The sequence below is a fragment of the Podarcis bocagei genome, assembly GCF_964188305.1.
Source record: "Podarcis bocagei genome assembly, chromosome: 3".
Lineage (NCBI taxonomy): Eukaryota > Metazoa > Chordata > Lepidosauria > Squamata > Lacertidae > Podarcis > Podarcis bocagei.
Genome location: NC_138127.1, coordinates 79,640,328 through 79,667,491, shown reverse-complemented (window position 1 = coordinate 79,667,491; position 27,164 = coordinate 79,640,328). Strand labels below are relative to the sequence as shown.

Sequence of the window (27,164 nt, the reverse complement as noted above, 5' to 3'; positions counted from 1 at the left end):
GAAATCTTTTTTGCCCAACGTGGGGCTCAAACCCACAACCCTGAGATTAAGATTCTCATGCTCTACCAACTGAGCTATCCCAGCTCATAGCCCCATATTGAACATGGGTTGGTCCTGTAAACATTTATGTCTAATTTGCTCTTACTGGTTTCGTTCCCTTTGACCGACAAGACTTTTAAGACTCTGAACATGAAGCTGCTGATAATAAAAAATGATCAGTTGCCAGAAAAACATGGCCAGGTTTGTTGCTTCAGGGGCAATCTAGCTTGAGTTGCTTCTACCCACCCTCCTTCCCTTCTTGACCTTTTTTTTTAAAAAAAAGCTGTACATTTTAGGAGAACAGTGTTTGTGCTAGACTCCACTGTCAGATCTGAGCTCTGGCTCCTGGCTGTACCCCTTTACCTGCTCTGAGCCCCACCCAAAAGGCTAACCAAGGTGAGCATTGGCATCTATGCAGATATAAGGGTTAATGCTGGAAAGCTCTAGTAAATATGAACAAAAGTAAAATTTGCTTCTCTGCTCAAAGGCTTTCAGATTTAAAACTAGTACTTTTGATTACACTTCCACATACAGCTACACCGCTTCCTTCATAGGTTGACAGCATGCACCTTTAAGAATCTTGCTTTGGCTGCCAGATTGCAAAAGGCCACTGTGACCCCTACAAAAATGTGTTGAATGCTATTTCAAAAACAAAAAGCATATCAACAGGTGGCAGACTTGCAAAAGATCTGAGATTAGTGAAAACTTCACCTAGGAAGCCTGGGAACAACTTTTACAATGCGGGTTCATCCAGTGCTGCAGATGAGAAAATATTGTCTTTTATTCTACCCAAATGAACACAGGGTGCTGACATATACCAATTTTGTCCATCTGGTATACTATACTATATCTGACTGGCATCAGAATGGATCCCAAGGGTCATCTAGTCTAACCGCCCGCAATGCAGGAATCTCAAGTAAGCATCCATGACAGGTGGCTATCCAACCTCTGCTTAAAGGTAAAGGTACCCCTGCCCGTACGGGCCAGTCTTGACAGACTCTAGGGTTGTGCACTCATCTCACTCTAGAGGCCGGGAGCCAGCGCTGTCTGCAGACACTTCCGGGTCACGTGGCAAGCGTGACGAAGCTGCTCCGGCGAACCGGCACCAGAGCAGCACACGGAACGCTGTTTACCTTCCCACTATAAAGCGGTCCCTATTTATCTACTTGCACCCGGGGGTGCTTTCGAACTGCTAGGTTGGCAGGCGCTGGGACCGAGCAACGGGAGCGCACCCCGCCGCGGGGATTCAAACCGCCGACCATGCGATCGGCAAGTCCTAGGCGCTGAGGTTTTACCCACAGCGCCACCTGCGTCCCAACCTCTGCTTAGAAACATCCAATTAATGAAAGTCCACACCTTCTGAGGGAGTTCTTTCCACTGTTGAACAGCTCTTACTGCCAGAAAGTTCTGGTGTTTAGGCAGAATCTCCTTTCTTGTAAATTGAATCTATTGGTTCCGGTCTTGCTCTCCAGAGCAGGAGAAAACAAGCTCGCTCCATCTTCCATGTTACAGCCTTTGAGATGTGGGTGGGTGGGTTTCACAGCCCTTGTTTCCTGAGCACCTTTTAACATGAGATGCCAGGGATATACCTGGGATATATCTGGGATGCCAGGGATATATCAGGGATATAACAGAGAATGTTCCCTTATACCAACTCAGACCATTGGTCCATCTAGCTCAGTATTATCTATGTTGACCGACAGCAGATCTTCAGGGCTTCAGACAGTGGACATCCCCAGGGGTATCTGCAGTTTCTCCATCGCTGATTTAGATGAAGAATAGGATATGCACAAATGACAATAGTAATATTATGTAATTCAGTTCCAATTGTTGTAGCTTGATGAAGTCAATAATATACTGCGTTTGTCATTTAAGTGATACCATTTAAAAGCACATTCCAGTTCCACGCTGCTTCTTGGACCTCCACCAATGCTTTTTTGCATGGTGTTGTTGCTGTATTCCACCAATACAAAATGTACTTTGCACTACTTGTAGCAGTTCTCTCACTCATGTTACTCTCATCTGCTTAAAATCCTAAGTCTGCTGTTTCTAAGGGCTCCACAAGATGTTTACTGAGTATATCTCCAAATTTGCTTACACAAATCTTACAGGGAGGTTATAGTGTCCGCTCTTTTTTAAGCATTTGTTTCCATGTATTTGCAAGGAAGTTATACAAGGGGCATTCACAGAACCATAACCACTCGGGGGGGGGGTGACTAGCTGGGGTTTTGGCCCCAGGTGAAGCCTCCAGGGGCGCCATTGAGGCTCCCAGCCTGTGTGTGTGTGATGTGTGTGTACACAAATGCACAAGGGTGTGTGTGTCAAACTGTGTCTTTGACCCAGGTAAAATAAAGCCTAGTTTCACCCCTGGACATTCATCCGGATTGGTTTGCACAGGAGTTGTACATTGTTCTGTCAATTGTTCTTTATCCCTTACTTGTATTTCCCTATCACTTTGCTAACCACAAAAAGTGTGTTTTTAAAGTGGATTTGTTGCACCAGAGCACTGTAATCCACTTTAAATGCACAAACCTGAATTTCCAGTTGAATCATTCCTGCAAAGTAGTGGCAGTCTGAAGGCAACCGGAGTCTAGACATTCTCTGCAGGGTGCCTCCGCAAGCCACTCTCCCAAGTCAGACTTCTGATGAAGTCACAATTCAAGGCTGTGCCAAAGTGATGACCATGACCAGCAGGAAGGTGCGTGGGGCAGATTAATTAATCCATTCACGAGCTCCATCCTAAGGAAAGCATTTCATATGTTTGAATGCCGCAGTGCAGCACAAACAAATAAATAGTTCTACTGGGTACAACATTCAGATTCCTGGGATTCTTGAGTTTTCTTTTCTTTTGAAAAAGAACATGTTTCTAACCCTTATGGTATGAACTTTTGGACTGAAAGGATGCCTCGGATACCTCTGAGAAGCCACTGGTCTTGCAGAATGCAATGTCTAGTTTGAGTCTAGTAGACAGATGGCAATGCATTGGATTACCCAAGTCAGTTGTGCATATTTGCTAAATGTTCATAATGTACACAAAAGTTGCTAAATGGACACAGCAGAATTTCTTCGGGTTGCTCTGGGTTTTCCTGCCTCGCCTAATGTGCGTGTAGCCCAACCATGCATACTGACTTCAGGTCTGAACATCTTTCTACCTACCGAGTTACCAGACACAGGGTACCAGCTGCTGTCTCCATTTTTGTTACCCAAGGAGGGCAGAAGTGCCTGCAAGTCAATTAGCACCAGAAAGCATCTACCTCTCTCAAAAATGTGCTTAAATGTACAAAGTGCATGTGCACAGACAGGTTCTTAAAGACATGTGTTAACAACAGTGCATAGAATGGGCTGGTGTGGGTCTCTTCTTTTAACTGCATGATGGGTGACTGGAAGAATTTCTAAAGGCAAACAATTCTACACTATTGTTATAGGATGCAAGGCAAGCTGTAGTCATAGCATGTCTATATTATATATTGTCTGCTTTAGATACACACACACACAAGCACCATCAATTCAAGAACATATTTCAAAGGTTCTTATATGAAGACTTTGAAAGATAAATGATAAAATGTGTTTCCTGTGAAGTTTTATTTTAGCAATGACGCAAAGCCGAATTCCTTTGGAAAGATTTATTATAAAACTGGAACTTCATATTTTTTTTAAAAAAATGGTTGTCAATTATCTACAAGGTTTTTTCATTGCAGGGGAGATCTGTATGCAGAGCAAAACATGTACAATCGGTGTGGGGGGGTGGGGAATATAGTTCCAAAAAGAAAAGAAAAGGGATTTTGCCTCTAAAAGCAATCAAATATCAGACGATCTTCAAACTGACCCAGCTGTGTTTTTTCACAAATGTCTTCAATGGTTTGAACTTTTTCTTATTGGCTTCACAACCTTGCCGCATGACGTATCTAAAATATTTGCAATCTAGACACACACAAAAGTAAAATGGCATTAGAATGAATGAATGGGTTAAGACTTAACTGGGTACAATCAGACCCTTAAGAACATGTTGTGAAGAATAAAAAAATCCCACTGAGCATTCTCAACCTCAGTACTCCACAAGTGTCAAAATCTCAATGTATAGAAAAATTATGGGTAAATTAGTATTGTTATAATGGTGGAGCAAATAATCCAGCGACGTTAGCCTACATCTGGAAGTCACTTTGCTTAATGACAAGGTCCCAGTGCAGAATGAGGTTTGACGGCCATTTTCTAAAAAAAATTATCTAGACCATTATTACAAGAGCTTTGAAGGTACTGTATAGAGTTTAAGATACCGACAAACAGCACTATTAATCTACAGACCATGTGCTCATCTTTCATGTTAGATTTTTCCATTAGGGGTCTGATGGGTGCTGGGTTTTGTACATGCAAAAGAAAATGCATCATCTTGCTTTGTTTGGGCTCAACTAATGCTGTAATGAGTAACCAGCAGTACGCATGGTGTTCCCATCAGCAGCTAGAATTGCCTCTCCTCTCCATTGAAGGCCATGAAAGTAACACATGTAAGAAGTAATCCGAGGTTCATTAACATCCCACATTTTGTATGGTCTCTCAGCACCTCAGATTTCCTTCCTACAAAACGGAGGAAGGAAACCCCACTGTAATAACTGATGCTTCAACTAGGCTAAAGGTAGAATGCTCTCTCGGGGCATCTACAGAGTTCCATCTCTCTCTCTTTCCTCACCGCTCCTCAAAATCAATCTCTTCTTTGAAGCTTTTGGCTTAACTCCACAGTCCAAGCTGAAAGAAAGCCTAAGAACTTTTAACAACAGTTGCCTCTTCCTTTCGTTGTTTTTGCTTGCCGCTCTGGTGAACTTTAGATGCTAACTGCCTTGGTGCGAAAACCAATCACTTTTGCTTATGTTACTTGATACAGTTCTATGCACCAAATGTCAGTGTGGAGCAATAGATTTAGTGTTAGACTAGAAGCTGGGAGACCAGAGTTCAAATCCTCCCTCAGTGGGCAACCTTGGGCCAGCCATATTTCTCAGTCTGACCCATCTCACAGGGCTGGTGCAAGGATAAAGGTGGTCGCAGTTGAGAGAAAAGGCAGAAGATACAAGATAAAGCTTTATGCAATATACGCTTTGCCAGGATTCTAACTATTGCATCTATACAGGAGACAGAACATATATTGGGGGGAGGCAGTTACCTTTTCCCATCAGCATTCCAGCCACCAGTACTTTTTCACAAGCGAGACATTCATCTTCCTGCCAGTTTCTTTTTGCCAAATAAAGGCTGAAATGCAAGGCTGGCCACCAGTCCTTTCGAGATGCCCACTTGTTTTTGAGCCAGTGAAGCTGTTTGTCAGAGCTGGGAGTGGGGAGAGGGAGGGGGAGAGAAGGAGAGAGAAGAGGGTATATCTCAGTTACATCCATGCTGAATGCTGATAGATTTCTGTACTACTACTACTACTAAAATTATTTATATCCCGCCCTCCCCAGCCGAAGCCGGGCTCAGGGCTGCTAACAACAGTAAAAATAACAGTTTACATAAAATCATAATCAATTAATTGAAATACATTCTAAAATCAATTCATTCTAAAATCAATTCAGAGTCAAATTAATGGCAACCATTGGGCTAGAGTTCTATGAGGGTTACAGAAGGAGGGGGTCAGACTGTGCCAGAACAGAACTAAGCTAGGCTAGGAGGTGTGTGTTACTTATGCTTGGCTCTACCAAGCTGTGCGCACAGGCAATCTCATCGTGGTCCAAACTTCCCTTTTTCGTTTGGAGTTTTAGGCTAGAAGTAGCCAAGGTAGTACTCTCCAGATGTTGTGGACGGCTGCTCCCATCATCTCCGACTACTATAGCCTGCCATGTTGGCTACCCCTATTTCAGGGACATGGAAGATTACTTATGGTTATTTAACTCAGTGATTTAAAAGGGTGCTTTACTAATATTCAAATGCCATCTCTTGTTTTTGGCTGTGCCCTTGCAGCGAAAACATGTTCAGTTTCCAGTTAATGTCCTAAATTCAAGAAGAAAGACATGCAACCTGCTCTGGACATTTTTGATATAAATTGGTGCCGCATGGAGGAAAAAAGAAAAAAAAAAGACAAATAGGCTACTTTTTTGTAGTCTAGTATATTTCATGAATTAATTCAAATAAATTAAAATTAAAATTAGACTGGACAAGTGGCCATCCTCAAGTTAAAATTGAAAGTGGTTAATACACACCAGGACCAACTATTTCCACTGATATTATAAGGACCTGTGTGCGGGCTGGTACACCTCCTTCGTACTTGTTCATACAAAGAGAAAATGAGTCAGACTGAACCCTGGCCAAAGGCCTGACAGAACAGTTCTGTCTTGCAGGCCCTGCGAAAAGATGTCAAATCTCACAGAACCCTAGTTTCTTGTGAGAGAGTGTTCCACCAGCCTGGGGCCACGACCAAAAAGGCCCAGGCTCTGGTCGAGGCCAGTCTAATCTCCCTGGGGCTCAGGATCTTCAGGGTTGTGTTATTTGTAGACCATAAGGTCCCCCGTGGGGCATACCAGGAGAGGTGGTCCTGTAGGTACGAGGGTCCTAGGCCGTATAGGGATTTAAAGGTTAAAACCAGCACCTGAAACCTGATCCTGTACTCCACCAGGAGCCAGTACAGCTGGTATAGCACTGGATGAATGTGACCCCGTGGCAAAGCCCCGTAAGGAGTCTCGCCGCGGCATTCTGCACCCGCTGTAGTTTCTGGGTCAGTTTCAAGGGCAGCCCCATGTAGAGTTACAATAATCACGCCTGGAGGTGACCGTCACATGGATCACAGTGGAGAGGTCAGGGTGAGAGAGATAAGGGACCAACTGCTTAGCTCAGCAGAGATGAAAAAATGCCGCCTTTGTTGTAGCTGTAACCTGCGCCTCCATAGAAAGGGAGACGTCAAAGATTACACCCAAATGCTTGACGGAAGGTGCTGGCACCAGTTGCACCACCGCAAGGGATGGGAGTTGGCCCCCCAACCCCATATCGTCTTGACCGAGCCAAAGCACCTCTGTCTTTGAAGGATTTAACTTTAACCGGCTCCCACATAGCCATCCAGCCATGGCTTCCAGACATCTGGTCAGTGTATCTGGGGCCGAGTCACGGTGGCCTTCCATCAACAGATAAAGCTGGGTGTCATCACTGATGACAGCCCAAACCATCTCGGTCCCATGACCAGAGAGAAAACCGGACTGGAATGGATCCAAAGCTGATGTTTCATCCAGAAATCCGCCAAGCTGAATGAACTAAATGAACTAAAAGGTATTATGAAATAAAAACAGCTTAAAAAAAACAACCAATTATTCCATTAGAAAACTGGTGCAATTTTGAATACAGGTAAAAGTGTCTAAAACCTTCCACTGACATATTTTCAAATATGTTGAGAAGTTTTTGAATGAGGGGGCAGTCAAATATCCTCAGTGCACCATCTGCTGAGGTGCAGTCAATCAAGAGATACATCCCATGGGGCAGCTGATTTCACCATTCACCCACTTCTGCAATATTTCTACAATCTCCTTCGCCAAGCAGCTCCAGGCTTTGACATTCTCCTTCCACCCAGCAGAGTCCAAGGCTGCAAAAATAACTTCCAGCCGTAGCTTCTGGTTTTTCCTTTTTTCTGAAATTAAGAGCAAATCATATTAAGGGAGGAGGGCAGGGAGGCAATCTGATCCTAATTCTGTGTATCTTCAAGCACAATAATTAAAACACCTTACTTGATTTTTTCAGCATGGCGTAATATTCCAGCATCAGTTCGTGAGAAGGGACAAGTTCGTGCAAGATCTAAAAAGAAACAGACATTTTTTTTTGTCTGTTGCAAAAAAAAAAAAAAAAAAGAGGCTGAAGGTACCTTCTACCACCTTTGGTGGACATGCCCGAAGATTAAGGCTTTCTGGGAAATGATCTATAATGAAATGAAAAAGGTACTTAAATGTACTTTTCCTAAAAAACCAGAGGCCTTTCTCTTGGGCATTGTCGGCCAATTGGTGTCAAAGAGGGATAGAATCTTTTTTATGTACGCTACAACAGCAGCAAGAATACTTATCGCAAAGTATTGGAAGACACAAGATCTACCCACTCTGGAAGAATGGCAGATGAAAGTGATGGACTATATGACTTTGGCCGAGATGACAGGCAGAATCCGTGACCAAGGAAAAGAGACGGCGGAAGAAGAATGGAGAAAATTCAAAAATTATCTTAAGGACTATTATAAACTTAACGAATGTTAGAGTGTTGTGGTTTTCAGAAACAAAGGGATACAGTGATATAAGGTCAGAATGCAGAGATGACTAAGATGACAGAGGTTGGAAAGTAACAATTGGGAGTTGCTATAAAATTATGGACATTGGGATGCAGAAAGGGGGGGTATGGGGAAGTCCTAGAAAAGAGGTTTATGAAAATATGTCATGAAATTATACATGTATGTTTGTTTTTTTAAGTGTTTGTTTGTTTCTTAAAATTTTGTAAAACCAATAAAAATTTTATAAAAAAAAAAAAAAAGAAACAGACAAGACACTAAACATCCATCTTGAGACAAAGTTATGCACTTCCCTATCCCACCAGTTTCAACGGACAAATTATGACCGGAGGCTTGTGCCAAAGTTCACTATAGCAGGGGAGTGGATTGGTCCAATAATTTCACTTTATAGCCTAAGTATACTAGGGACAAAGAATTTCTTCTGCAATTCTGCAACATCAAGTCTGAGGGGGCGTGAAAATTGAATTTACAGTGTGCTTACAGGAAAACAAATCTCCATGTATGTGTGTATAATAAATAATAATAATATTAACATTGTTCATAGGCTTTCCAGACACAGTGTACCTCAACCTCATGCCATAATGAGCCACAGTTAATGGATTACAGTGGTACCTCGGGTTAAGTACTTAACCTGAAACTGTTCTTAACCTGAAGCACCACTTTTGCTAATGGGGCCTCTTGCTGCCGCCATGCCTCTGGAGCCCGATTTCTGTTCTTATCCTGAAGCAAAGTTCTTAACCTGAAGCACTATTTCTGGCTTAGTGGAGTGTGTAAACTGAAGCGTATGTAACCTGAAGCGTATGTAACCCGAGGTACCACTGTACTGTGACATTTTAAAATTTAATTACCGTATTTTTCGCTCTATAACACGCACCCGACCATAACACGCACGTAGTTTTTAGAGGAGGAAAATCCGTAGGCATGCCACCCGTAGGCATTCCCTCCATAACACGCACAGACATTTTCCCTTACTTTTTAGGAGGAAAAAAGTGAGTGTTATGGTGCAAAAAATACGGTACTTTTATATCTCACTTTCCCTCCACAAGAGCTCAAGGTGGCTGGCATACATGGTTTTCCACCTCTCCAATTTCTCCTCACAACAATCCCTGTGAGGAGGGCTGGACTGAGAGACAGTGACTGGCTAAAGGTCACTCAGGGAGCTTCATGGCTGAGCAGGAAACTGAACTCTGGTCTCTCAGCTCCTAGTCTGACAGTCTAACTGCTACACAATTAAATGGTGATCATTAAATAAGGCCTGAATATAATACCTGGAGTGCAGACATCTGAGTTTTCCTCGATTCACCCCTTCTCTTTAGGAACTGATATAGGAAGACATGTGCATTAGGGTTTGGAGGAAATTTGGAATTATATGCATATTCGCTCAACACTTCTCTTGCTTCTTCATACTCCTCATAATATTCCAGCATCTGAGGAAACACACAAATGTACAGCTGATTATTTAAGGTTGGGGACCACATTTTCACCTTGACCCAAAAGAGTGTTTAGCAACAAGGAAAAAAAATTGGATCAAGTGAACACAATATCGTCAACACAATCAGGTGACTGAAATGCTTTTTTTAAACAAAATTTGTATACCACTTGATCGTCAAAAAAAACAAAAAACACCTCTAAGCAGTTTACCAAAAAAACAACAACCACCATTTAAATTATTGACAAAACACAGTAAAAATGAGGTATTTAAAAATATTCAAAAGATTAAAATCAACAGCAAGCGGCTAAAAAGAAATAAAGCATGTTTAACTTCAACGTGTCTGGATAGTCTTACCTAAACAAAAATGTTTTAAGCTGACACTAGAAAGATTACAATGAAGGTGCCTGCCTGATGTCAATACACAAGGAGTTCCAAAGTTCCACACGAAACTATTGATTTCTTACAAGTGTGGAATGAGTATTTTGTGGAACTGTAACAGTACCAGTTCCACAAACTGAAGAGGCTAAGTGTGTATACAGTCGTAACTTGGAATTCGAATGGCTTAGTTGTCGAATGTTTTGGCTCCCAAACGATCAAAAAACGGAAGTTATTGTTCCAGTTTTAGAACGTTCTTTTGGAAGCTGAACGTCCAACAGGACTTCTGAGGCTTCCGATTGGCTGCAGGGGCTTCCTGCAGCCAATTGGAAGCCACACCTTGGAAGTCGAATCTTTGGAAGTCGAATGGATTCCGGAACGGATTCTGTTCACCTTCCAAGGTACATCTGTTATAGGGGTAGGATGATCCTGCAAGTTAACTGGTCCCAAGCTGTTAAGGGCTTCATATACTAATTGTAACCTCTTGAACATGGCCTGGCAGCCGGGTGCAGACCTCAGTGGTGTTATATGCAGGCAAGGTCTCACTCCTATCAGCAACTGTGCTGCAGTGAAACCATGGTTCGGCCATTGGGTTCAAAACTTGGGGCTGACAGGCTTTCCTCTCCTACAATTACCTTGCTTCCTGATCCAAGCAAACTCCAGTTAGCCATTACATTTAAACTGGCAATCTATCTAGTATTTTTTAAAAGCCACATAAACCAATGAACATCATCATATGTTATGACCGAGAATTCCCAAGACTCCCCAATGCTTTCTAGACACTTTTTCAGAGTCTTATTTTACTAATTGCTATGAAAGACGTTTTTCGAGTATTCCCCGAGCTACAAAATCTTGAACAGCCAGCAATTACTTAGATCAAGATTTGGGGGGGGGGGGAGTAAGCTGATTGTAAAGCATGCTCTTACATCCACATAACATGTCACAAAAGGATCCCAAACTCCAGGAATTTTAATGATCTCCTTGAGGCTGACTTTAGCCTGCCGGTACAAGATGCGCATTTCCTGCTGAATAGAAGACACTGCGTAGCTGTCCTCATCTGCGAAAGACAAGGCATAATATAACCTCTTATATTAAGCACAGTGATCTGCAACTCAGGTAAATCATGACACTAATCTCACTTTCCAAGCACCCTAAAAATAAAAATAAAAAGCTTTCTGAAAGAGAAGAACCGAAGAAATTCACAACATATCTTTCTGGTCCCAAAAGAGTCAAACAGAGGACTATTAAGCAGGGAACCTCTTTCAAGCAGAGGCCACGTTGACAGGTGAGCAACCCCACTCACCTGTTAAGGCAACAAATGATGATTAAGCTTTATGTTTACCACAAGCCAATGAATCTGATTAAACTTAATGGCAAAGCAGACTGAAACGAAAGCATCAGTCAGTCTGCTTTACCGAGAAGGCCACTCAGTTTGAGTTCCTTCGGTACAGATGCAATGATGATAAGAGGAAAAACTCTCAACAACCTATTCAAAAAAACTAACCTTCACCTGATGAGGAAGGCAGACTTAACAACACAATCCTAAGCATGTTCGTTCATAAGTTCTGTCGAGTTCACTGAACTTAAAGGTAAAGGGAACCCTGACCATTAGGTCCAGTCGTGACCGACTCTGGGGTTGCACGCTCATCTCGCTCTATAGGCCGAGGGAGCCGGTGTTTGTCCGCAGACAGCTTCCAGGTCATGTGGCCAGCATGATTAAGCCGCTTCTGGCGAACCAGAGCAGCACATGGAAACGCCGTTTACCTTCCTGCAGGAGCGGTACCTATTTACCTACTTGCACATGACGTGCTTTCGAACTGCTAGGTTGGCAGGAGCTGGGACTGAGCAACGGGAGCTCACCCCGTGGTGGAGATTCGAACCACCGACCTTCTGATCAGCAAGTCCTACGCTCTGTGGTTTAACCCACAGCGCCACCCGTTTCACTGGACTTACTCCTTAACAATTGCTTAATGCTGAAATCCTAAACACACATGACTTCTGATTTAACTGTGACCTCAGGACAGTTTAGTCGTCTAAATACCACTGACTGCTGCACTGTATAGTGTTATTTTGTGTGTTGTTCTTAATTATTGTTTCATACTGACTATTCCTCTATTCATTCATCCTTGCCGTGCGTGGGATACAAAACAGACAATAAAAACGTTATTAGGACTTAGGTGCATATTCAAAGTCCAGCATTAGAGTCTCATTCTATGCTTCCAATTTCAAGAGCTGAGCATATGGCCATCTATGTCCTACACTGATTTCTCCTAAGGCACATACTCACCAAGCCCCAACATGTCCGTCTTCTTTTTTAACCACTTAGAATAGTCCAGCAGCCCCCTGTAACCTTGAATGAGTTTCAGTTCTTTGTTCTGAATGACTGTTTGTTCTCCGTACTTCCAGCTTTCTGCCAAGACCAGGTTCTGATAAGCCTCGTCCTCAAACCCGTTGCACAGCAGGTGGAAGGCGTGCTCTAAAGAAACCTACAAGAATTTCAACTTAGCTTACAATCCTCAGAAGCAGCAGCGGCTCTGAATAAAATGCTACAATGCAAACCCAATGGGCTCAGAGACCTCCTACATTTGGAGGTTTCCCCGCTACTTTCAGTGAAAAATTTAGCAGCTTTGCAAGAGCAACAGGAACATGCCATTTGAATGGTGCTGGACTTGGAAATAAATGGGGGACCACTGTCAAACTGGCGATGCAATTAACATCAGCACACGCCATTCAAATCTTGGCAAATGCACTAACACTCACTGGATCCCAGTCAAGGTTCAGACTGGCTCGGTAGCAACCCAGTGGAATAAGGACTAAAGCTTCCACACACCGAGAAAGAAAGAAAAAGAACTAGACTTCTGAATGTAAACCAAAACTGAATTTCTCTGTTTACTGATAGACAAAGCTTAAAATATTTTTTAAAAAAAATATGCAAATGATATGAAATAGAATTATAAATGAGTGGAAAATTGAATATAAAGAAATTAACACAAAATCAGGTAATTTTTTTTAGGGACTCCCAGTTTGAACTGTACAAGTATACAAATGGTACACTTTTTTGCATGTACATGGGGCCAATTTACTGCAGATCAAGGTGCAGAACTGCATACACACACACACACACACACACACACACAAAATAATATCCAGTTCAAAGGGTTGCATCCAGTGCGGCAGTGCCATGTGCGCTAGAGACTTCCTTGTGTGCAATGGCACGTCCCTCTCCTGCCATCTGCTGTGCCCCCTGCTCTGTGCTTCATATGCTTGGAGGACCAGATTTAGACAAAGTGTGGGAGGAGGAGAGGAAGCGGAAATCACACATTCCAAGAGCATCAGCTACAACCCAAAGCTGCATGAACTACCTCAGCATTCATTGCTGTATATTATTTATTATTATTATTATTAGATTTATATACTAATATGGTATATATGGTGAGCTAAAAAGTTCCCCATCCCTGCTATATGTGGAAGAATGAGCAGCACTCTTAATAATAGCAATAATAATGTTAATGATGTTTTCTATGAAAAATAAGTATTATGATCTTAAGGATCCTTTGGAACTCTTCTCACCTTTAAATATCCTTTTACTCCTAAATTTTTCATCTGATCTGCAAAGTGGTTGGTCTCTTGAATATTGCTCCGTGGATGCCGCTGCAAGATCTCAGTTCCTATTCTCCAGATCTCCTAGCACAGAGAACACACATTCAGAACACAGAAGCAAACGACAGCTACAAAAAGTGAACATAAGCATAGCTTTGAAGTATACGGTCACTTACAACAGGCACAAAGAGCACTTCTAATTGCATAATGCAAAAATTTGCAGCCATTGTGACACAGAATTAAATGCACAACAAAACACCCTAAATTGGGGATAAGCAACCTGTGGCCCTTGGTCTAATTTCATGTGGCCCTCAACACTGTTTCAAAAGCCTTCTGCAAGCAATCAGGTTATATCTCTGGCAAGCGCAATCTATCCCTATCCCAGCAGCCCACTGGCTGGAGAGGCAAAGAAGGACAGGAGGAGTATAGCTCAGTCCGATAAACTCAGTTGATAGAGCATGAGACTCTTTACCTCATGGTTGTGGGTTCAAGCCCCATGTTGGGTGAAAGATTCCTGCATTGCAGGGGGCTGAACCCCAATTCTCAATAACTTTTGATAACCATTGACTGTGGTATCCTTCTGGAGCGACCTACTTGGCTGGTCGTTCTTTGGCCCCACAGAGCCTTCAATGAGGGGTTCCTGAGGGTTCAATGTTACCCCTTATGCTGTTTAACATCTACATGAAACTACTGAGTGGGGTCATCCAGTGTTCTGGAGCACGTGGTCAGCAATATGCTGATGACAAAGAGCTCTACTTCTCCTTTACATCTGCAGGTGAAGCAATGAAAGTTCAGGACCGCTGTCTTGCCCCACTAATGGATTAGATGAGAGCCAATAGGCTGAAAACTCAATCAACATTTCTCTTCAATCAGGTGTTTGGCTGATGGCTTTTAAAATGTGTTTGTGGGAGGGGCTTTTTCAGCTTGGTTTTGTTTGTTTTTTTATTTATTATCATTTTGTAGTTTTCTGTTGGGAACTGCCCTGGGAGCTTCGGAAGAAGGGCGGTATACAAAACAAACAAACAAACAATAGATGACCCTCGTGGTCTGTTCCAACTCTACAATTCTATAATTGCAATTTAATGTTGTGAACCGCCCTCAGAGCTACGGATATAAGGCAGTATATAAATTTAATCATTATAATTATAATAATTCTATGAGATGGCAGAAAGGAGAAACCACTTTAGGTTTTGCCCTTTCCACCACTGGCATGTACTTCAACAACAGGCTATCCCCAAGAGAATAGAGCCATCAACAGAAGAAAGGCAGCCTACCCTTGGTCCAAAAATTCTTCTACCCTGTTCCTAAACATATTACATGATGGAAGCATAGGACACAGGAATCACAGAGATCCTTTTCCATCTTTCCTGCTCAGAATCAGGGGATTAGCTCGTCTACTTACTTCGGGAGCAGCCCGCAGTTTGTCTTTACTGTAATGCTCCAACATTTCTATGTAGCTTATGATTAATTCTGCAGCCCTCTGCAACTGGCCTTGCAAAAGGGAATCCTGGATGCAGTTTAAACAACCTTCTTTTGCCTTCTGAAATTCCGAGTGCATTCCAACCCTAGACGCTACAACACAAGAATAATTTTGGTAACAGACATGAGAATAGTTTTGATGCGTTTCTAATGGGGTTATAGACTTAAATTGCAATTTAGAGGAAAACACAAAAGCCCATACATTCTTGGTTGCATCTGGCAAGGAAATACAGGAATCAATCCTGCATTTCATCTTTGGAGCATAAAATCCAATACCATACTACTAAACTGTCTAACTTCCTTCATAGCTTCATGCAAAAATACTTCATGCAAAAAAATGTGCTGCTGGCACCTAGTGTAGGCTGGTGAGGGCATAAATGAGGAAAAGGTTTTCCACCATTTTTGCTTCTTGCTTCCAGTGTTGACAGGCCTATCATACCATGCAAAGCAATAAGGAATCTTACCAACCAGCAATCAAGAACTTACTTGTGTAGTGAAAATATCTCGGGAGCAAAGGTAAATAAATTCCTGGGATGGGAGCTGTCGTTGTTGTGGCTGCATGCACATCCGGTGTTTCTCCTTCCAAATTTACCTGCCCTCTTTTTCGTCTCAGTTCTTCAACAAAAGTATCCATTTCTGTGAAAGGAAGATGGGGAAATATTTATGCTTGCAGGTCAGGCAAATCAAAATAAGAAGTGGAGCAGGGGGCAAGAGACACTTTCAATGTCTTTAAAAACAGCCGTACAAGGAAGCATAAGTTTAGTTTTTTATTACTATTTACCATTAAGTATTGCCCCTTTACAGACATGAAATGGAAGCAGCGTGCCTGATACAAAATAGAGCACCTTGCTGAAATTTCAATCAACACTGCCGTAGCTACTGTGATGTGAAGGTTAAAGTGTGCATCTTAGAAGAAAGGGGAGGGAGAGAGACAGACAGACAGACAGAGCAGGCCACTGCAGGGTTGGAAAAGCCTTCAGCATTGCTCCCCACACCATTTTTATTCCTTGCCTTGTGCATAATCAGAATTGGAAAGGATGACGTATCACCCACCAGGGTGCCAACTTGAATAAAATATTGTGGGTGCCCTTGTAAGCTCCGTCCCACATAATCAATCACATGGCACAGTGCACACACACCATGTGAATGGGAATGCCCATCAACTTTGTGGGGGGCCAGCCCCCTCAAATGTTTTATTGTGGAGCCAAAGCCCCCATAGCCCCTAGGAGTTGGCTCCTATGTCACCCATTTTTCAGAAGTGGGGCATGACAACAACTCACATAGTCATGGTCCTCTCAGTGTTTCAAATTGGTTTTAACCTTGGAGTTGTGCTTTATTCTTGCATTCATGTTGCTAATTGTTATAATGAAATGTTTTAGAATGTTAGATTATTTGATTGTTTGATTATTTGATTGTTGTTAGCCGCCCTGAGCCCAGCTTTGGCTGGGGAGGGCGGGATATAAATAAAATTTATTATTATTATTATTATTATTATTATTATTATTATTATTATTATTATGTTTTCGGCTGTATTAAAGTTACTTTCATACTTATTTATTGTAAGCAGCTGAGAGAACATTACAGCATGGGCCAGCATGCAAGCGTCACAAATAAATATTACACTGCACTGTAGAAGAGCAGAGGACTCATTTTTAATTAATTTGTTAACCCCACATATTAATTAAGCTATTAGGCTGTAATCCTACAGACACTTACATGGGAGTGAGTTCCATTGAACTCAATGGGCCTTACTTCGGAATAAACATACACAGGCTCACACCATGAATAGGCAATGTAGTCAGCCAACTCCTAGTGAGGGCACTTCACCTAGTCCCTGGAGTGTTCTGTCGCCCCACAGCCCCTGCAGAGGAGGCACCAGCACCCTATTCAACAGCATCCCCTGGAGCAGTGATTCTCAACCTGTGGGTCCCTAGATGTTGTTGGACTACAACTCCCATCATCCCTGAGCTCTGGCCTTGCTAGCTAGGAGTGATGGGAGTTGTAGTTCAACAACATCTGGGGACCCACAGGTTGAGAAAGGTTGCCTGGAGTTTAGTGCCTGAAATGGATGGCAACTTTTGTGTCATTTCTTTCTAATGGGCCAATGCAGTGATCTCTTGAGTTTTCTACACTCCATGAAACCACTAGATGGCATCAGATAACTTACGTTTCCCTGACACTTCCCATCCTGGTCTGCAAAAGTAACAGTGGCATAAACTTATAACAATTAGACAAAAAGCCCAAATTATAGGTTGACACTAAATGCTTCCCCCTCTTTTTTTCTTCCTTTCCCTTCCTATTCATCAGAAGTGAGAAATCCAATATTTTAGTGCACCTGTGGCAAAATATAATCAGCAGGCTTCCAGACTGTCACTACTTTCAGGTGGGATACAATCATATACTGGCAAATTCAGGGTGGACAGTTAAAACTGCTTTGGAACTCTTGCTCAACAAACCCATTTCCCCCTGAAGTTTGGGCTTTCTGCAATGAGGAAAGTGACAAGAAAATGCACTGGGAAATACAGGCAACACTTGTTTTGACATGATGCCCCCTAGCATTCCTTTCTAACAAATCAGGATGAATGTTCAACAAACAAGTGGCCTTTCCAAATAAATATATATATATTTAATGAATAAGAAAAAAAAAACAAGTGGCCTGGAAGTGCTCAGAGTTTATACTAAGGCTACGAACTGCTTTCTATTACTTTTTGTTCCAGGACGAAAGTGCTGCTTCCTAATCACAGCTACACTGCTTGGCAGGGGGTTGGACTCGATGGCCCTTGTGGTCTATTCCAACTCTATGATTCTATGATTCAAATTCCCAGTTCCTCCACTGCTTACTATGGTCAGCCCTCATCCGCAGAACTCCAAAAGGACATCAAGCGCAATCTAGTCCAACCTGCGTGTCTCCTCAAAAGGAGCCAGGAAACTCTAAACTGCAACTGCATCTGATTCCGTAGCCCACGAAAGCTTATGCCCTAATGAACATATTGAGCGTCACAGGTGCCTTCGCTGTTTTTACTACAACAAGAGGCTGCCAGAATTCTCTTCCTTAACTTCAGAAAAGTGAGGTGCCAATCTAAGCTTTTCCTACCTCTATAGATATCGGTTGGCTACCACGTGTTGTCTCCCACAGGAATCTATTGGCTCCCAGATACAAGCGACGTGAGCTCCGAGAGGAGCCTTCGCCGGCCGACCTACCTGGATGCGGAGCTTCCTTCTGTCTCTCGGTAACCTCTCCTGATAGGGCCCGGTCTCGCTCTTAACGGCAGGAGAAGCGCGCTCCCTACGAGGGTATGGAATGTCTAAAAGGCCATTTTGAGTTCCTTCCAGCACGCCGACGCGTTCCTCGCCGCCATCTTTGACCATGGCATAACCCGACTCCCTGTTCGTACTACGTAACAGCCGGTCTTCTTTTTTTTAGTTAGGGGCGGGGCTGGAGGCCGCAAAGGACTTTGCGGCTATATGCGCATGCGCAAAAACTTTTGAGGCTTTGTGGTTGTCGCCGCTCAGGGTAGACGTTCCTTGTGCTCGCGAGATGCTTGAACTTTGTTGGTCATCTCTAATGAAAAGCAGGATATAATTTAAAAGGTGCAGAACGACTTCGTTTTTCGAAGCTTAATTTTAGGTGACTAAACACAGAACACAGAAGTTCCCAGACCCCTGAGAGCGAACAAAAACTTGTCCTCTGAGCCCCACCAGAAAAAAACCCGCACAATTTCAACCTGAATGTCAAGAGCTGTTTATAGGAATGTAGGGAAATATCCAGTGCTCTCCCTTTTTTTTTTTTGTAATGAGTACTCTTTCTTCCTCTCTTTGCTGCCATTGGTAGCTGTTTTGTGCTGGCACCCATGGCAATTTTCTCAAGATACAAGTACTGGCACCTCATCTCTTTACCATATAAAGCCCTGGAAATCTCTATTTGGAACTCAAGCTTTCTCATAGTAGTGATTATGCCATAGGAAATACTTACTGTTCACTGTCATAGCCTTCTGTTTGACCTACAGTAGAAAAAAAGCGATCACAATCTTACATGCTGACTTGGAATTAAGACCCGCTTAAACCAGTGAGCCATACATAGGGCCAAGCTAAATCCGAACAGCTGCATTTCTGCAAGGAAGTGGGTAACCACCATGGCACCTGGCTCTGAGTAAACATGCTTGGGATTGTGCTGCTGCAGCATAGCTACAAATCCTAAATATTCATACCCAGAGCTAAACTGTTGGCTTACTAGGGTATATTCTTCCTAAATGCACAAACAGTTGCAAGTTTGTTTTTTATTTCATTTTACATATTTCAGTCATGAGACTCAACCTGTGAGTCTGCTCCGCATGTGCTCTGTTTGGATGAGTGTGACATCCCTGCAACAAAGGCAGCACCTGGATCTTGGCAACAGGACTATATCCTCCCCCTCTGCCTCCAGCTCCACCACCACCTCCTGTTCATTCCTCCCCTGCACTGGAGGGACAGAGTAGAGAGAGAGCAGATCTGCTTCCCCTATCTTTCAATTAGAATCACAAGGGGAGGACCTCCCTTCTCCATCTCAGGGTGCTATTTAGCACTAAATAAAGGACTGAGAAGAAGGCACGTGGCTGATGTTAGTAGGCAGAGAGTGTAAGTGCTGCCACACTGAACGATTGGCAGGTAGTGCAAATCTCTGTGCAGAGGAGGGTCTCGCTCCTGTCAGCAAGTGTGCTGCAGCATTCTGCACAAGCTATGGTTTCTGGATCAAGCACAAGGAAAGCCACTGAGGCTACCTGGGGCTCTAGTCACAAAGCTGGATACAGAATCACTCCCAGAATGTATACTTGTTCCTTTGGGGGTAATGCAACCAATTTCCAGGGCATGCAACTGACCAATTTTTTGGACATGGGAACCACTCACTCACAATGTCTCCATCTTGTCAGAATTCAGGCTCAGCTTATTTTTCCTCATCCAGCCCACCCCTCTGTCCAGGCATCATCCCAGGGCCGCATGGCCCTCCTGAATAACATATCATGGAGAAATAGAGCCGAGTGTCAGCAGTTTACTGGTGGCACCTTGCTGTAAAACTCCTAATGACCACTTCCAGTGGCTTCATATAGATAGTAAGTAGCTTTGCAGATAAAATAGCATAGCTTCCAGGGGGCCAAAAAAAAAATACCCTCCCAATGCTACTCTTTGCACTCATAGGTAGGACCCAAACCACTGTAACACAATGCCTCCAATTCCAGTTAAATGCCAGTGCAGGAAGATACCATGGTCAATGTTACCAAAAGCTGCAGAGTTATTGAGAAGCAGGTGCAAAGTCACACTCATCTTGTCCGACTCTGTAAAGGCCGTATGTCATCCAAGACTGTAGCTGACCTGTCATCCAAGAACACAGGCAACTGCAGTTTGGAGGAGAGAGACGGAAGTGGGATCAGACAAGTTTTATCATCTCTTGACATTAAGTGTACAAAAAAACCCCTGCTGATTAAAGCTGTAGAACTCTGCTCATGGCATCCATTCCATTTAAACTGGCTTGTTCTCTTTTTTTTACTTTGCTACTGGGATTGTACTCAGGGTGAGATCTGGAGCAAATTTAGGATTTGCATGTTCCTGTTTCCCCTTACTGTGGGTAGTAAAGGTACTGTAAAGCAGACCCTGCTATCTATGGGACAGGTAACAAGCAACCAGGTCATACATCTCAAAATGATGAAAGTTGGGCAGGTCCTAGTCATAAAAACATTTGTGGAAATAAGCTGATCGCAACAAAAGTTACTTTCACATTTAGAAGTGAAAATTTGAGAGCAACTATCAGTGTGTGCGGGTTGTTGTTGTTTTAAGTCTTTCATGTTAACATACTTTCAAATTCCTCTGATTGGGTGAAGAAAAACAGTAGAACAGTTCTGTTTTCCAGCAGCCACTGATTATTTGGCTCAAAGTGAGATAGTACACAAGAGAATAGTATGCAATGAAAATCAATAATTGTGAGTATATGATAAGAACATCGGCTTCACTTCTGATGTAATTAGTGGCAAAGATTACTGTTAGCAATTTCAGATATCAAAGTAGCAATAACTGGAAGAGCACAACAGACTGCAACTTATGTAGTCACTCAGCGAGCCAACTAGTTCATCATTATTATTCTCTCTGTGCTGCTTGGTACAAGGGACACTGTGTGCTTTACATATTTTAATTATCTTAAAAGACCACTTCTGCATACTGCCAAATGTGCAGAGATAAAAGCATTTACATTGCAATCATTAGCCTATTCTGTTATGTTCCTTTTCATATTAAGATACAAGTTAAGTTCTAGCAAACCTTGGCTTCTTTTTGTTAGAATCCTGGATGAACATACATTTTCCTGTATAGCACGCTTGTTTCACATTGAACCAGTCAACTGGTGCAATGCACCGGTAATCTAAGCACAAATGCAAAGTGAATGTATAAACCAGCAATAACCTTAATGCAAACAAATTGAAAACATAGAGGAGTGTTCAATGCTACCACACTGTATCTATGTCTTAGCCAAAAAAGCTGACATAACAACTCTCTGCATCATCTGAATGTTCTTCACCAGATGTCCTGGCCCAGTCAAACGTCATGCAGCTGCACTATATATCTGCAGTGATGACTGGCACTGGTGTCAGATACTGCACATAACACAGCCAAACACATGCATGGTAAGGGGGTTTTGAACATTTTTCAAGCCATGTGGATTGCCGCACATGGATGAAATATAGGAGTACAGTACTAACTTTAAATTAGTTCCCTATAGATAATATAGGAATAACAGCAACAGAAGGTGCTTCCAGACTATCTGTTTATTGAAGATTCAGCCTGATTTGTTTGAGAGGTGGTTAGATCGTGTTGCATCAAAACAAATGTTAATCTATGCTTTCCAATGCATTTCCCCATCACTTTACTTATTGCAAAAAGTCTGGTATTTTGGGCAAGTGGGTTTGTTGCACAAGATCCCTTATCAACTATATTTGTGCAACCTGAATTTGCTGGTATGTGATTGAATCCTTTGGGATAAATAAGAAACATTTAAGAAATAAAATTAATCTGGTAATAAGAGACATAGTGCCTCTGTTCCTGGAGGCAGCATATAGCCATCATTAATAGTGACCACTGATAGTCTTATCATTCATGAATTTGTCTCATCCTCTTTTGAAGTCATCCAAGTTAGTAGCCATCACCACATCTTATGGAAGTGAGCTATACACTGTCTGAAGAAGCACAGTCTGTACTTAATCTCCCATCATTTAGCTTCATTGAATGACCCTGTGTGATTTTTCATGTGAAATGCACAAGGAAGCCATTCAGATTCCTCATCAGGATGAAGTGGAACAGTCCATGTGACTTGCTTAAAGAATGAGGTGGTAGACGAAGCTTCGGGCAAAACTACACGCCCTGTCATCTCTGGTCATTGCCCATACTTGCTTACTTCAGCAACATCTGGGGGGCAAAAAGCTCTCCACCAGTTCTAGATAATCCTACTCCCTTATGTGCTAGATGTCTACTTGCAGAAAGATTTTTGTACATAGGGAGGAATTATGTGAGATGCAGGGGGCCAACTTGAATAAAATATTGGGGAGGCCGAGGTAAGCCCCACCCTGCATAATTGATTTACAAGATGCAGCACGCACGCACCATTTGAGTGGCAATACCTATTAACTTGGGGGGAGCCCCCTCAAATATTCTATTTTGCTGGTACCAAAGACCTCGGCCCCTAGGAGTTGGCTCCTATGGTTAGATGTGATTTTATCCTCCTGCCGTCCGAAATGACACTTCCTGTTCTACCACCTCAGGACCATGGACATAGCCAAGATTTATACTGGGGGGTGGGACCTCAGTTAAATATGTTTATTGATTTACTTGATCTGGGGGGCAAGTGCCCGCCCAAGCTCAGGACTCGCCATATCTCCGTACCCCCTTTCTTCAATTTAAATTTTCCTGCACCTTTAAAACTGCAACGACCCCTAACGACCCTGACTGCGGAGTGAGGGCGCGCTGGGGGTGCGGGGAAGAGTAAACAAATCCCAACTATACAGTGGTACCTCGGGTTACATACGCTTCAGGTTACAGACTCCGCTAACTTAGAAATAGTGCTTCAGGTTAAGAACTTTGCTTCAGGATGAGAACAGAAGTCGGGCTCCGGCGGCGCGGCGGCGGCGGCAGGAGGCCCCATTAGCTAAAGTGGTGTTTCGGGTTAAGAACAGTTTCAGGTTAAGTGAAGACCTCCGGAACGAATTAAGTACTTAATCCGAGGTACCATTGTATCGCGCGCAGGAGACGAGCGCCTCTGCTGCCAAAGCGTGAAAACCCCGCGGCCCTCCGGACTACAACTCCCGTCGACCCCTCGTCACCGGCCGCGCGAGCGGGCGGGCAGGCTGGGCCTGACGGGAGCTCTCTCGCTACACGCGCCCACCCTGCTCTAGTGAAAACATACGGGGCGGCTTGGCTAGCTACTGAAGGAAGGCCGGAAGCGAAGTTGTGTTTCCCCACTGACAGGGGAAGGTCCCCCAAGTCTGACCTGTTGTTGTTTTTCTCCGCCAGGCAGTTATTCAGGACTGAAGGAGGGCGGGCAGTGCTGCCAGATGCAGAACCGGGGGTGCAAAGTGAACACACACATACACACAAAGATACAGTGAAAGGAGAGGCGAGCAAAGGGGGAGAGCGAGCGCCTGAGGTGCATTTGCCTCAGGAGTGGGGCGCGCGCACCTATTCTTGGTCCTCCTCCTCCCTGTGGACAAGCACCGCCACGCAGGGTGTGGTTCTCCTCCATCCTTTCCTCCTCCTCCTCTTGCTGCTCCTTTGGGGCAGCGGGCGAGTCTCCTCCTCCTCTTCTTCCTCCTCCCCATATCCTTCTCCAGCCGGGCTCTGCTTGCTGCTGCTGACGTGTCTTGCTCCGGCTTCCCCCCGCCCGGCCGCCCCACGCGCCGCTTCTTTTTTTTCGGCGCCAGCCCGGCAGCCTCGCGAACTCCCAACATGGCTGCTGCGGCGCGGCGGCGGCCCCTCGCCCTGCCGCCTCGGCGGATGCTGCTGCTGCTGCTGCCGCCGCCGCCGCTGCTGCTGCTCTTGCTGTGCGCCCAGCTGCCCCCCTGCGCCCAGTCCGGCGGGGGCCCGGACCGCCGTTTCGCCGAGTGGAAGCGGTGCGCCGACCCCGAGTGTAGCAGTAAGTGGCGGGGAGGGAAGAGGCAGGCGACCGGGTATCCGCCGGGTCCCTGCGACTGTCTGCCCTTGCAAAGCAGGAGCCGGCGGTGGCGGCGGCGTCTCCGAGGCCGCGTCAGAGAAGAGGCTCTGGATGGGGGCCGCCTCCTGCCTCGCAGGGTGGGGTGGGTTGGTGGAAGAGCCGGAGGGTGCTTCTGCCCCACCGCTCTTCCCACGTCCCTGGAGGGACGGCGGGGATCTTCATCTCTCCCCCTGTCATTTTACACCCTTGTCATTTTAAATATCCGTCCACGTTGCCTTGGGCCCCGTTGCTCCTGGCAGGGTGGCCCCCACTTGCCACGGTTTCTTAGCTTGTGCCAGAGCGAAACTTGCAACAACAACAAAAAAACACCACCCGAGCTTAATTGAACACAGTGGGATTTATTTTTGAAGGGGTTTTGGGTGTGGATGAGGTGTTTAGGATCGGAGCTAAAACTGGGAAGTGTTGCCTCAGTCTCTCACCCCCCCCCCCGCCGTCAAATGTGCTCTTGCAGGTTGCTACCTGTTTTCTACTTTGTAAAGCACCGCGTGCTTTATTCCTTCCCTATGTGGAGACGGCAATAATTATCATCCCGATCACCATTATTACTCTTTCTTATACATTGCTGACTTTAACTGGAAGCCCGGGGGGACGCGATCCTTTTACATTTTATCCCTCCCACCCACCGAAACAGCTCCACCACGCAGTCTGAGATCGAAGGGTCTTAGGCTGCATCTTTTATTTTCCCCATGACTTTGGTTGTTGTCACCCTAAAAAACTGTTGCCCCAAGTGATTTCATGGGCTGTTTTTGTTTGTTTGGCTAACCCTGGGGAGGGTCTGATGCGCGCACCCAGTAAAAAGTTATTGCTGGACCTATTTCTCTTACTGCTGTCTCTGTACTACTTACTACTGTTGTCACCAGGAAGATTTGCTTTTAATAAGCATCAAGTATTTGTCTTCCTTTCTGCTTGTAAACAAACTGCATCCTTTAGAAGCTGTTTTTTTAGGAGAAGCAAATTCTTGACCTCATTCTCCTCACCTTCTCATTTCATTGTCCTGTATCAAATTACTCAAAGAAATCTGATATATAAAATTCACTTTCTTGGAAATATTCATCTATTTGAGTGGTTCTTAGCTAATTAGATGACTGCATTTGTTTGTTTAAAATGTATTGTTCTGATCCTGAACTCATTGTAAGAATATCTCAGACGTTTCAGATTTCTAGGTTCAGATTCAGTGCGTTTAATTTTTGTTACTGACAGCCCACTGCTCAACTTGTTTAACTGCAAGGATGACTTCCTTATGTCCTGTTAAATGTGCATAGGGATTGCACCTGTACCTATGCTGGCTTACTTGGTAGTTAGTCCCACTGAGTTCAATGGGGTGACGTTTGACTATAGGATTGCAGCTATAAACTGTGATCCTATCCCCCTATAACTTAGTGACACTTACTTTCAAGTAAGCATGCATAGATTTGTGCTGTTGGTTCGACATTCCTAGACTAAAAATGTAGACTTTAATATTCAGTTAAACTAACTGTACACTCGTGTGTGCGCATGCATGTGTAGAAGGACTCTCTAGCTACATCACCTTTCAGAGATAAGCTTTTGTGAATTATAAAATAGAATTTGGAATCCTTTCCATTCACTTTGTTTATTTATTAAAATATACTTGTTCTGCCTTTCTTTCCCAAATAAATTAATTTAACTTAAATTGAAACAAATGTACAATATCAACGTTTTATTTTTTTTAACAAAATCAACCCAGTTCAGCATGCTCTTCACATGGCAACACACTTAGCATCCTAATTGTCAATGTTTAGGAAACACTCAATTTTTGTGGTTAAATTAACATCTAGTGTTGGGCTCATATTTTAGTGGAGTGGCTGGTATAGAACTTGTTCCTCTTATTGTATTACTGAATGAACTTTTTAGGAACTTTGTATTTTGTTTTAAGCTTAGTTTTAAATTGATTTTATGTTTATTTTGTTGGTTTGAGATTGCTTTTTTGCATAAAGCTAATAACAAACATAATTAATAAGTAAACAAATAGCACCCTGGTGCATAATGCATATGACTACATGCCTTTGGGACATAGTGAAGGATTGTGATACTGGGATATATTCATGGAGTCTATTACGTTTTTCCAGGAGAAACGTCTTCAATAAAATGTACATTGAAACCTCATTATGTCCTTTCATTGCCTTAACCAACATTTTAAGACACAAAGTAACTTCGATACCAGATTTTCACCAGCCATAACTTCTCATTCCTGGGCTACATTGTTTCATACACATGGACTGCAAGTTATAGACAGGTTTCCTTTTCTGTTGAGAAAACAGCTCTTTATTTACTTTGCCTCCCCCCCCCCCTCATTTTCTTTCAACAGTGCTAATGTGTCGAGGGAAAGCAGTGAAGGATTTTAAAGGCCCAGATTGTCGTTTTGTAGATTTTAAAGAAGGTGAATCGGTGTACGTGTATTATAAATTAACCGGGAGAACACATGAGCTTTGGGCTGGAAGTGTAAGTTTTTAAGTACTTTATATGGTTTAACACAAATTGGAAAAAGCAGTATGGGTGGTATTCAATGAAGCTTTACTCAGAGAAGGTGCATTGAAATTAATGAACATGACTAAGTTAGGTCCATTAATTTCAGTGGGTCTACAGTACCCTGAGTAAAACTTATTAGAAGTGACATGGGGTGGTATTCAACTAACATTTTAATTTTTCTTTCTTTCTTTTGCTGCTTCCCCCAGAGATGTTCACAGGTATTTTCACATTGTGCTACGGCATGTTATCTTACATATTCATTAAATAATCCCCACTTTGCCAAGAAGTCAAGGGATACT

The 27,164-nt window shown here is 43.4% G+C and overlaps 2 protein-coding genes across 12 annotated transcripts in view; one reads left to right on the top strand and one right to left on the bottom strand.

Annotated features, from left to right (window-relative positions):
* Positions 1-3,597: 3,597 nt before the first annotated feature.
* The window catches only part of TAF1A (TATA-box binding protein associated factor, RNA polymerase I subunit A), a 38,731-nt gene continuing 15,164 nt past the window's right edge, over positions 3,598-27,164 (bottom strand). Inside the window, exons 1-11 of one of the 8 annotated variants that reach the window (XM_081186065.1) lie at positions 20,044-20,063; positions 15,642-15,791; positions 15,079-15,248; positions 13,647-13,760; positions 12,364-12,562; positions 11,003-11,133; positions 9,538-9,696; positions 7,728-7,794; positions 7,507-7,630; positions 5,192-5,352; positions 3,598-3,960 (exon numbers count right to left, since the gene is read on the bottom strand). In XM_081186065.1, the coding sequence (XP_081042191.1) occupies positions 3,845-3,960; positions 5,192-5,352; positions 7,507-7,630; positions 7,728-7,794; positions 9,538-9,696; positions 11,003-11,133; positions 12,364-12,562; positions 13,647-13,760; positions 15,079-15,248; positions 15,642-15,789 (1,389 nt within the window). In that variant the 5' untranslated portion in view covers positions 15,790-15,791; positions 20,044-20,063 and the 3' untranslated portion in view covers positions 3,598-3,844. Of the gene's footprint in view, positions 3,961-5,191; positions 5,353-7,506; positions 7,631-7,727; positions 7,795-9,537; positions 9,697-11,002; positions 11,134-12,363; positions 12,563-13,646; positions 13,761-15,078; positions 15,249-15,641; positions 15,792-17,996; positions 18,028-18,054; positions 18,170-18,356; positions 18,599-20,043; positions 20,064-27,164 lie in introns of those variants that run through there. The other 7 variants (XM_081186064.1, XM_081186062.1, XM_081186063.1 and 4 more) reach the window with 7 other exon arrangements.
* MIA3 (MIA SH3 domain ER export factor 3) overlaps positions 23,965-27,164 on the top strand; it is a 36,887-nt gene continuing 33,687 nt past the window's right edge. For 2 of the 4 annotated variants that reach the window (XM_081185945.1, XM_081185944.1), the window contains exons 1-2: positions 24,099-24,300; positions 26,705-26,838. In XM_081185945.1, the coding sequence (XP_081042071.1) occupies positions 24,114-24,300; positions 26,705-26,838 (321 nt within the window). In that variant the 5' untranslated portion in view covers positions 24,099-24,113. The other 2 variants (XM_081185947.1, XM_081185946.1) reach the window with 2 other exon arrangements.